At 39.4% G+C, this 12,135-nt stretch overlaps 1 protein-coding gene across 7 annotated transcripts in view; it reads left to right on the forward strand.

The window, feature by feature from the left end:
* AMBRA1 (autophagy and beclin 1 regulator 1) overlaps window positions 1–12,135 on the forward strand; it is a 124,888-nt gene that overhangs the window by 33,554 nt on the left and 79,199 nt on the right. For all 7 annotated transcript variants that reach the window (XM_042864516.1, XM_042864542.1, XM_042864550.1 and 4 more), the window contains one exon: window positions 5,054–5,236. In XM_042864516.1, the coding sequence (XP_042720450.1) occupies window positions 5,054–5,236 (183 nt within the window). The remainder of the gene's footprint in view (window positions 1–5,053; window positions 5,237–12,135) is intronic.

The following is a 12,135-nucleotide window of genomic DNA, read 5'->3' on the forward strand; positions in this document are numbered from 1 at the left end:
TGCTGAGATTACTGATTTTATTTATTTTTTCCTCCTGTGTCAGATCTCTCCCATGATGAAGCTCAGTAAAGTGTATGAAAAGGGATGACTGTGTGAGACACGTCCTAGCATAAGAAAGAGAGTTGCCAAAAGTATTTTTATACTTGAAGCTATTTTTTAACTGATACAGCATTCTTCTTGTGAAAGTTCAGCCTTTTTTTTTAATCCTATAGAAGTTATAGTAGTGTGAGTTTATAAGGATCTTAGGAATAACAGCCCAGTGTTGAAACCTCTTAAGAGGTTTAATTTGTTCCACTCAGTGCCACTTTATCTTTTTTCAGCGAATGAGGTACATAATGTTAATCAGTGTGAGCTGGAAATTTTGAGTAGAGTGAGATGAGTTATTTTCCTTAATAAATCTTGCTGGTGTGCTAGGCTAGTAGAATCTTTTTAATTGTCACTTGACCTTGTTAGAAATTGGAGGGAGGTGAATAAATGGAATGCTACTGTGTTTGAGTTTTCTGTAGCATCATAAGTTTGTAACAGGAAAGGTAGAACTTTCAGATGTTCTTAAAAAAACAAAGCAACAACAAAAAAAACTGGAGGAAGTGAAACAAAGACGGAGAACTTGATCTATACTCCTTAAGACCTAGTTATCTCCAATGGATTTTTTTTTTTTTTTTTTAATTTCATCCTTGCTCTGAAGAATTTATTTTCGATTGTGTTTATGTGTTTCAGTATCTCCTTTCTGTAATGGCACTGCATTTGAACAGCCTAGGTCAAGAGTGAAGCAGGGCGAATGTTTTTGAAGTTACCTCAGGCTTAGAATGAATATTCAGGCGTAGACTACAGTAGAGTTTCTCAGTGGCTTTGCTGAACATCTCTAAGGTCATTTTGACTCTTAGGTTGTTCTTCATAGATCAGATGTATTAAGCTTAGGAAACAAGCTGCTTAGGAATCGAGAATCAGGAGCTGGCTCCAAAAGAGCACCTCTTGGTAGCACGTTAAACAAAGATATTCCAAAAGATGCTTCCAGACTATGTATACAAAGGAACACAGGACTGGTTGGTAAGTGCATCTCTAGAAAAATCTAAGCTTCTGAAACAGTTGCTGGAGAAGAAATGCTTAGGTTGGCAGTTTGTCAAGCCGGAACGTTGTCTCTGAGTTGATGGCTGAAGTGGAATGGAAGCAACTAAAAGTTGGTGTCCATTGCCAGTGGTGCCTTCAGCTCAAGCATTCATTGGTGGTGGCTATGCTTCTGTAGTAATCACCATGGAAATCAGTGTCACCAGTCAGGCAACCACTTCAAAAGTCTTCTGGTTGAGAAACATTCATGGATGTGAATTATAGTAATGTGAATATCCTGATCATCAGATCAGTCAGAGTTGATGAGTGGTGTCTTTCCTTCTGAGACATCAGGGAGATTGGAGGCCTGCAGAGCAGCCTAGTTCCCTTGCATGCATGGTATGCCGATTCTTGCTGTAGTCATTCTGGGCAGCTGTGTGTAGTCATCCTTCAGCTAAAGTTGTTGTGATTTTTATTTTTCCTTCCTCTGAAGCCACTACAATGGGAAAAGGTGAAGAGAAGCATTCTTTGTTTAAAATATTTTCACATTCCCTGTAAATATGTCCAGGTTTTTCAGATATCTGACTGTAGCTGATGACATTGTGCAATGCAGTAGCTGTTTCTTTAATGCTCATAATGCCGTTTTGTGCAAGATGTTTGAACTTAATGGTAGTAAAACATTTCTTTCAGTTCCTCACTTTCCTTCAGTTCTTCTTACTGGCCAGCCGGCAGCATTAGGTACCCAGAGAAAACCCCGTCTCTCAGTGACACAGCTGCTGGATGAGACAGAAGCTGTTTGGTTCTGGTTTTTGCACTGCAGCAATTCCCCTACTCAGTGCCTTGCTCTGTGTCTGTTACTTGTGGCAACATCATCTCTCCTACTCCAAACCATCTGCTTCAGTACCCAGGTACCCAGGGTCCAGTCACCTAAGAGCCTAAGAGACTAGGTTAATTCAGGTCCTGTGGTGCTGTCAGATACAGCTGACTGTCCTGGGGCTTCAAACTTGGGTTAAGAACAACTGGATAAACTCTACTTGTGTTTTGCCATTGCTTTTTTTTTTTTTTTTTTGGAAGCTTAGGTGGGAAATAAATGGATCAAGCAGTCTGATGGTCTGCTGTGATTGGCTTGTGTTCAGCCAGCTGGTAGATGAACTGCAGTCAGCAACTGATTTACAGTTGTATTCAGTAGCTGAACGAACTTAAGAGGTATTTTCAATGTTAAACAGTATTTCTTATGCTGCTTTGCAGCATTCTACTCCCTCCAGGACAGCTAAATCCCTTATGCTGGTTCTCAGTTCTGATTTGTGTCATGACCATATTCCAGAGACAGATACAGCCTGACAGATATGACTTTTTTTGTTGTGCATGCACTCATCTGCAAAGATTAATTCCCTAGCCTATTGCCTTGAATATGTTTCTCCCCTATACTGTTGTATGTTATCACTTGCACCTTTCTTTCTGTGTATCAGACTTAAGCTTCTTGTCTTACCTTTGGAAATCCTCTTCATCGTCTATCCATTCTGCATGCCACATGCTGTCAGGAAGCTGAATCTGGCTGCTAGTCATCTGTTATTGCCAGTCTTTATTACTTATTCTTTCATGTTCTTCAAACAAGAGTCATTGTGTTTCTCTTGTGATGTGCTGCACGGCTTGAGAATACCAAACATCTGCAAAATTCATTCTTTGCGTCTTTGTGTAAAAATCTCCCTATGTGTGCAGTTAACAAGGAAAAAGGTTTAAATGATTATATTCTGGATTGCTGAGACCACTGTTCATATCTTCTTGTATTACCTTGTGCCTGTGTTCCCTTTTTTGTCTATATGCACATATTGTGCTGTAGACTTATTTTCTTAGCATATGCAGAGACGTTGGATTATGCAAAAGGCCAAAGAAGAGAACAGCTTTTTGTTTATATGTGCATTTCTGTATATCTGCATTTCTGTTTTTTTTTATACTTGGCCTGGTAAGTCTTCAGGGAGTTGAGAGAGTAAAGAGAAATGCTATGTACAGCCAAATCTTTTACGTTATGAAAGCATGAACAGCTTTAACTCCTCTAACAGTGTGTAAAAGACGAGGGAAACATCCAAAGGAAAGTGCATGTACATGGTTCTCCTTACCACTTTTGTTGGCTGTTGAGAACCTTAGCACACCCCATAGCCTCTAGTCTGCCTAGCAATGCTGAAGAAATAGTAGCCTGGTAGTGTATGGGGAGTTTACAGTGAGGAAGAGGCATCTCTTACTCTCCACATATTTCTCATTAACTTCTTTTTTGCTTATATGCCCTGAATGTATGGAGGAATGGGAGATTGATTGTCCTTGATGGTTGTCTGCAGCCAAAACAACATTAATAACAATCAGTCTCTTGGAGAATTGGTACTTTTTTTTTTGTGCTGCTTTAGGGAGCAATCTCTCAAAATGCTATTAAATATAGATTTCCAGTGAAACATGACTTTAGGGATAGTAGCTGAGCACTTTGTCAGACCAGATCTGATTGTTTGCTGCTCATGCTGGTGGATGTAAATGTATTCATTCATCTTACTTGTAGTACTTCACCATAGAACCAGCACAGCTTGCTTTGGATTGGGATGAGCTGGCAGGGAAGAAAGTCTAAGCCATATAAAAATCATGTTATCAAAGGATGATTATGGAGTTATGTTTTGTAACTACAACTCAGTCAACCTTTATAGTGGTGGTCACAATGAGAGTGAATATGACCTTAAGAGTTCTCTGGCTGACAGCGAGGTCTATTCTGAAAAGACTTAACATTGCCGCTCTGTTCTGAAGATGGATAGCATTCACAGAAAGCAGAAAGTCCACCTCTTATGTGGTTGCAAAAAAGTGTATTTTCATCTCTGTATTACTCTCTGGAATTTACTGTTTACTTAAGTTTTTGTTTTATTTTTTCTTTGTTAAAAGCTGCTTAAACTTTTATCTGTAGACAAAAGTATGGCTGTACACTATTATTGGTCTTTTGCCTGTAACGCCTTTACAGAAAAGGAGATCAGCACGTACCAGGGTCGTGAAAATAGAGTCTGGTAACTTGCATTGATGAAAAAAATGAAAATCAAACGTGTATGGAATGGGAGAGCTAGAAGTTAAAGGAATAAACATGTTAATGTCCTCAGTTCTTGAGGGTTTTTTTGTTTGTCCCTTTCCCTAAATCTTTGTTCAAGTCTAACTCAAAGGTGAAGACCATGATTCTTCAAGTCTCTAGGCTTTAATACTGAGTAACTGTGCCACAGAAAGTATGCACTAGAAATTGTGGATGTGCGTGGGGTTGGAAAGCAGTGTATTTTACCCATTTAGCACTAAGGACCTGGGTAATACTAGTACATAGCAGCTGATGCAAACAAAGGCCAAATTATACTTGTGAATGGATTAAGAGTTAATTGCAGAGGAAGATGGGGTGCAGGTTTTCAATCACAGTGCTACTCTCAGAACATTTAGGGGGTTTGATGAAGCTGTCAGTATATGAAATCCTTACCAATTGGTTTACAAAGTATTTAAAACAGTTTAACTTTTTTCCACGCTTGATGTTTTGTGCTGTTCCTATGAAGTACCCTCAAGACAGCATCACCTTGACTCCCTGTTTGAAAACTAGCGCTGTTTGGCATTGCTAGCTTTGTGCATTCAGACTGGGAGCTGTCTTGCTTCTTACCAGTGATGGTTTCTGGGATTAGTTGTGTAATCTGGTAATGAAAGAATGGATTCCAAAGACTTCTCAGAAAAGAATTTCTGTGCTGTGGTTGAAGTTTTTGTTTACAGATATTCTATAGTGCTTATATTTGCACAGCAGGAGAATCATATAGGTGTAAAATGCATGAAGGGAAAACTGGTTTTACTTACTTTCCTTACTTACACTGTCTTACTTGTGGATAAAATAAAACCAACCTGTTTTGTGATGTGCTGCTTCCGTCCTGGAACTTGGAGCTCCCAAGGAAGGGCAAGGTTGGCTGTCATTCTGTACTTCTGTAACAAATGTCTGTATGTATCTCTCTCTCTTGCTCAGGTTATCTCCTGCTGCATATTATGCTCAGAGGATGATTCAGTATCTTTCTCGGAGGGACAGTATTCGGCAGCGATCCATGAGATACCAACAGAACCGTCTCCGGTCTTCCTCCTCCTCTTCTTCCACTTCAGAGAGCCCAAGCCCATCTGTAGAAGGAAATGACCTGGAATTTGAAGATTTTGAGTAAGTGTGCATAAGCTGTCTTGCCCTTTTGCTAGTATGTTGTCAGCAAAGAACCACTTTGTGTCCTCCTGCTGCTTACCAAGCAAAGACATCTCAGGCCTCCTATCAGAGCGGGATAAGTTTAGATCATTCATTCAGTCCTTCAATGAAAACGAATTGCTACAAATTGATCTTGTCATTTCTGTTACAAAAAATGAAAATGGCTTCAGGCAAACTTGACAAGTGATTCTACCTCAACCACATTTAAAGGACTGGTTGAACAAAGGAGAGGAGAATTTTGTTTTGTCGTGAAATTGTTAAGGAGCCAAAAATATATTAGAGTTTTCAAACATTGAGACAACTGAGAACAACCAGGAGGCTTTGCAGAAATTAGTTCTGTAGTCTGAGGCTATTGGAGACAGCCAGCATGTTCCATTACTTTTACTTGTTGTATCCATACAACTTTGTCAGGTTACTTGAAGTTTCTGGGATTGCATTTTTTTGGAAGACCTTTTGCTTGTGAATCTGTGTTAAGGCTTAATTTCCTGTAAGGAGAGCAAATGGTTTCTCATGTCAAAATGAGGAATGGCCCTGCGTCCTAACCTTAGAACTGCACTTCTATGAGCCACTGTATTTCTTCCTGAACAGTTTTCCTGACAGACTTTTAAGTCTGCTCTCCAACATCTGCTTTTGGACTTTTAGTGATACCCAAAGTGATCCCAGAGAACAAATTTATAGCAAATCCTTTCTAATTAGATGGGAATAGAGTAATAGGCTGTTTAGGATGGCACGGAAGCCAAAAGCTCAGGCATTTAATTGAAAATGAATTTTAGAAGAAAAGAGGATGACTGTTCTCATCTGTCTTCGGTCATTCCCTTTAAATAGGAGACTTTTCCTTTGGTATTTTAAGTATTTCACTAATTTATTTTTTCCTCTTTTTTGTATATTATGCTTAAAATACGGGATTATTGTGAACACGGTTACAAAAGTAGTCCATACAGACAATGTGGTAGGGAGATGCATTTCTTTGAGAGGAGCTTTGAGCCCCTCGTATATCTGGGCTTTTGTGGTGTTCCTACCAGCAGAGGATGCTGTCAACTTTGCTACTGTCAGAGTTTTCTTGTTTGCTTGCTGCAGTTGCACATGTTTGAGATGGCATGATGCTAAAGCTCCATGCCCTTTGTGGCAGCGTGAAGTCCTTTATGAAGAATGCTGGTAAGATTGTTTCATTCCTGGGTGTTATTTTGTGGAGCTGTTGTTTCATGCTCCGGCAATTATTCAGAAGTATAGGGTGAATGAGTATCTCCCGTCACTGTGGCTTTGTATAAGATGAAAATGAAGGAGGGTAAGGTAATGCAGAAGAGTCACTGACTGTAGGTTTTTTCAAGCAGTACCCTGGCCTGGAAAAGCAGAAATGTGCTGGCTGCTGAGCCAATTTTGTAAGGCGGGTACTTCACAAGCACAGACCTTTATTTCTTTTACTCCATTCCCTTCATTGGAGGCAATTTGTTCTGCGGGGAAAAGAAAAGCTGGTAGAATCTCCATTCACAGAGTCAGGCAAATACCCGCAGAGAAGTGTGTTCCCCTGCAGATAATATTCATGTGGTGAAAGCACCCAGTCAGGGAACTCTTCAGTGAACTGAGCTCATTGGTTGTCTTTCATTTCATACTGAGCAAGAAGTGCTCATTCCTTACTGTATAGTGGCTGAATTTGTTGGCTGAATGTTTCATACTGAATACTTGTCTGTGCATTCAAGACATTGTTTTTTTCCTTCTCTGCTTCATTATTTCTCCTGGCTGATTAGAGGGAGCTGCTGTGCAGGGTCCTTTAAGCTGAAACTTGTCTCCTGACTCATTTGATTTCTGCTGTGACTATGCAATTAAATGTTGTGCATTCTTTCTTCTCCTTTTGACTCCTGTATCCCTGCTTTTTACTTTGCCTGAGCAGAGTCATATGTTTCTTTCTTGCTCTGATTTCCCTGCTTCTCCTGATCTGATGCATTACAGAGAATTGCTTATTTGTGTCTCTGGATTCAGCTCATGCTTTTCTATTGGTATCCGATGAACTGCTCTCAATGTAAAAGCCATAGCAATTCTCCTCAATGCTTTATCTTTCTAACTGATTAATGTAATTGGTTTTAATGCAGTCTCTCTTCTTGACTCTTGATGTCTTGAGGTAGCATTAAACGCCAGTTGGTCTTACTGTATGTAAAGCTGTGGGCAAGGAACAAGTCTAGTAGATGTGCAGAGTGCCTACCAGACAGGTTATCTTTGGCTCTCATTTTCTTTGTGCTTCTGAGGAGCCTCCTCTAGGATTCACTGTTACATCTTTTCAGCTTTGCTTACCTGATGGTCTAGTGTACAGGATGCAGAAACCTTGGCCTCTGTGCTGTTTGTGTGCATATGGCCCATAAACTTAAGCTAAATCTTCTTTCCCTGCACATCAGTATCTTGATTTCATTTTCTTCAGAATGCCTGCAGTTTCTCCAGAATCTCATTTGAATTAATTCATAAATATATTTTGTTTGTGGTAGTGATAGCTGTAGAGTTGGTCTAAGTATGTGAAACAGTGGTTTTTTTCATAGGTATTAGTAATATCCTTTCATTGTACCAGCTGCTATGGGCAGAGGGTGGAGGGAGACACAAGCTATACTTACATTATTTGATCTAATAAGATTTTATCTCTCTGCATGCACTACCTGTGTTTAGCCTGTCACTGCTGTCATCTCACTGCTTATTAAATACAACTGGCAACTGTAAACTTAGTCATGTCTGCAAGAAAGTATTTTATACAGACTGTAATGTATATACAGACTGTAATATTAGGTTATTAACAGATAAATTGATATGAGTGGGATTTTAGGGTAGCATTCTATGAGTTCTAAGCTAAAATGAAAATGTTTATTGTATTCTGGTGTAAGAGTCTCTGAGTGGTGAATGACATCATTTCTTTTTAACTGGTGGAAATAGATTCTTTGTAGACAAGTCATAGATGTTGAACTTGCTAATTTCAAGGTCTTTTTGAGTGCCTTCTGTTTTGGAACATGTAGTAAGTGCACTTCTTCAATAAGTTTGGCTGGATCTCTTCTGGTGTCTCTTACTCTGGGGTAAAATATGGGGTTAAAATATGGGAGGTTGTGCTTCCAAGGACTCCTTGGATATTGCATATTAATTTTTTATGTGTAATTCAAAATCTGTCACCCTAATCATTATGTGAAGCTGTTTCTGCAGGTTTATTTTTCCCATCCATGTAACTTTTTTTTTTTCTGCTGAAGATATGGAAAAGAATACAGGTTCTTTTATCTGCCAGACAGAAAAGCAGATATACAGTACAGTGTACCTCCTTGTCTGAAAGCCTTGCTCAAAAGTCCTTCAGTTCTGTGAAGGCTTTCAAGCTGGGGCTAAAGGTGTGGCGGTGGCTGATTCCTGCTTTTGAGTGCAGGTTGCCTGATAGAATGTAGTTATGAAGGATGTTGGAGATAACACTTCTTTAACATCTGCAGCTTTTTCTTCTTTTGTCCTTTTTCATTCTTCTCAAAAGGATGTGCGTTGGGCATGCAGTTGTGCCACTGTCACAGAATAGGAAGGTCTTTCCTGTCTTGTCTCTAGACAAGAAGGGTTTCACCTTCCAGACCTAAAGAACTTGTTTTGGTGCTTTATCTTTTTTATTTCTTTTGAGATGTTTCAGAGCACCCAGGCAGAGAATATGAGCACCATAGGCACTGCTGTACTGAAACCATAATGGGCACTCTGTTTTTGTGGAAGCAGTCTTTTGCTTAGCGGAAGTGATGGATCACCTGTGGAAAGCTTACAAGATTCTGGATAAAACCATTTAGCTTTTTTTCTCAGCTTTAAATGCTTTCATTTCAGGCATTTCTGGACCTAGACTTCTCAGATGGGCATCTGGAAGAGGTCCCTCCGTAAGCGTGTAAATGTCCACCATGTCTGTTTTCTGCCACTTTCAGTTTCGTTATTGATGCTGTCACAGCTAGAATTGGCAAATCCAAGTTCTTCCAGTAGTCTCTTGTCTTAAAGTTTATGATTGAAATCTGCCAGCTGATTGCCTCTTTATTGGGTCAGTACGTCTCACTTGTATTTTATTTAATATGATTTTATTTTAGAGAGTGGTGTGGTAGATTTTTCCCCTTTTCTGTAGGTGAAATGTTTGGTTTGGTGTTTTGTCAGTGTTTAGTCATAGCCAGCGTTCTGCTTGGAGCTGGCATTTTGGTTTAAATTTTATGTAATAAGTAGGAAAGTTCATGGCTAATTAGACACTTCTGCAAGATATCCAGGCAATCACTCTTCCTTCAGAATCTCTTAATTTAAAATATCTTATCTTATATTTTTTTGAAAGTTTGACATGTCTTAGTATCTGACAATATTAAGAACTGCCTGGAAGCAATTGTGTTCTGAATTAATATTACCTGAGAAGAGCCTGAAGGGATGCACAGTGGCCATGGCAATGTGATTACTCAGTGTCACTTGGATAGCTCAGGCTTTTGACTCTTCTCTCACTTCTTGTGAAGGGAGATGGTGGCAATTGGGTGTGGAAAAGGAGTTGCATATCACAACGAAAAATCAACATGTAGTTTCCTTAGTGCCCGAATGGAAAGAAATGTTTGGATGGTTAAAGTGAACGAGTGGAGAAGAGTTTGAGGTTACCATTTGCTGAAATATTTTTTTCCTTATACTTGTGAAGGAATTTTGTACTTGTTTTAAAATCCAGTTTTTGCCTTCTCAATTTGACTACGTATTGTTTGCTGGAGATGCAGAACTGTTAAAGCACTAATCTGTGGAAATGCAGTCAGTTCACAGTGTACCTGTTGTTTTCCCTGTCCACTGTGCATTAATTAATTTCAGAGTGCTTTTTTAATTCCTGTGACAGCCTTCAACTTCTGCAGAAGAAACTCTGAATAGTAGGACTGGAGTTTTCTTGTCAGGAGATCACAGAGTTTAGAAGGGCTGAAGTTTTTGTGAGATTTGAGATAAACATGGAGCTTTTTGATCAGCAGTTCCAGGACAGCATCTAAGAGCAATTTGGTTGAGAAAAGAGTAGGGAATCCCAGAGGTAAAGAAGAAGACTACTTTGTAAGATGACTGTAGCTTCACCGATGTCCCTCCAGGTGGATGGGATGCCAAATGTTCAATTCTGATACAGTGTAGTGAAGATGAGTGAGAGAGATGACTTAATCAATGATAGCGTTTTGGTGTGGTGATAGAAAAGTAGCATAGGTTTGTAACACCGATTATACTTCTGTTTCTTTCTTGCTGATGCTATCCTGACGTTTACATTTGAGATTAACAAACCAGTAGATAGGAGGCGGAAAATACATACACGCTTATTGCTTAAATGTTGGTGAAAAGAGTTTTAGAATCTTTGGTTCACCAGAAAACTGCAGAAAGAACAGCAATTTCTTTCTGGAAGTCTTAGATGGAAAGTTTGTCATCTGTCTCTCCTACATGAGCACCTACAAGTACTACTCTTGTTAGCGTTTTGTTACTTGAGTCCAGAGATGCATATAAAAAACAGGATTACTGTTTGTTGCACGTAGCTGCCTTTGTTGTTGTTTTCTTCCCGCAGCCTGTTCATCTATGTTTTTGGTGCCAACTGACTGGAACTTGATGGTCACATTTGTTGCTCTTCGCTCTGGCATAGGTTTCTGTCGCAGTTAGCACTAGGATGTTGCTTCTAGATACGCAGCAATTTATGTTAATTATATTCATCATCTTAAACACAGTTGCAGGCTAAGAATGCTAACAAGTCCTGGATGAATGGGAATGATACTGAAACTACTCTTTGAACTTCACTTTTCAAGGATTAGTGAGAGTCTTAGTTTGGCTTGTGATCTGTTCATAATAGCCTGCAGCTTCATTTTCCCTGTTCTTTTTATCTTTATCTTTTGTGACAGTCTTTTATATTCTCCTTATCTTGGTCTTAATGTCTAATAATGCTGCTTGGATGCAGTGACAGGCAATGACTATTTCCTTGCAGGAGCACTGCAGGATATTGCTAACCTCTCCAGCATAATGCTGTTTAACCAGTAAGTCAGATTCCAGCAAGGCGAGTGTCTTTGTAATGGTGGTAACGGAACAAGTGCCTCTTGGAAGGTGACAGTTGCCAGAAAGGCTCTCATGATTTCCCACACTGTGGGTTGCCTGGGCTTCTTGAAACAGTCTTCATGTCAAGACTGGATCCTTCACCCTTCTGAGTTTTTCTGCAACTTAAGCTGCTTGAAGTTATATTCATTGTTTTCTTTTTGCCTTTGCTTTCTGTCTCTGAAACTCTTAATTCAAACAGGATCACTTGGTAAATGATGTCTGGTGTTGATGAGAGTGATTAAAGAAGCATTTTTGTTGCTGACCATACAGAGCAGGCTGTGGTTAGCTTTCTGCAAACCCGTAGAACTGACAGTTGTGTTGGTTGTGCAATTATATTTTCCTTTCTATTTCTCTTGGAAGAGTAGCATAGTAATAGTCAATGTATTCTACCAAAAAAAAAAAAAAAAACTAGTGCTTGTTTTTGACACTTAATTCCAGTACTAAAGTCCAATGGGGCAGCTGTTACATGTTTGCTGTACAAACTATTGAATGAGCACCAGTTGTGAAGTGATAAGACTTAGCTGTAGTGGTGCGTTCACTACCCACATTCATGTTCAAGTGCTTGAAAATGCCCAGTTAAAGGGTCTCCAAAGAAAGGCAGTTGTAATGCTGGATGATCTTTTTTTCTTTTTTCTTTTTTAATAAAACATTGAACACAGTTGTTTCCTCAATACTCCAGTGTCAGTTTTAGGCTGGGGTGCAGGGAGTCTTTACCTCTGTCCGGGTTTCTATTTTCTAAGGATTCGATGTAGCTGTGGGTATGACACCTTTTAGAATATGGTGTTATCTGTTTGAAAGTTCCACCACATAGTGAGGTGATT

Source organism: Lagopus leucura, unplaced genomic scaffold (genome assembly GCF_019238085.1).
Source record: "Lagopus leucura isolate 7727_CA_CO unplaced genomic scaffold, USGS_WTPT01 Super-Scaffold_1, whole genome shotgun sequence".
Classification (NCBI taxonomy): domain Eukaryota; kingdom Metazoa; phylum Chordata; class Aves; order Galliformes; family Phasianidae; genus Lagopus; species Lagopus leucura.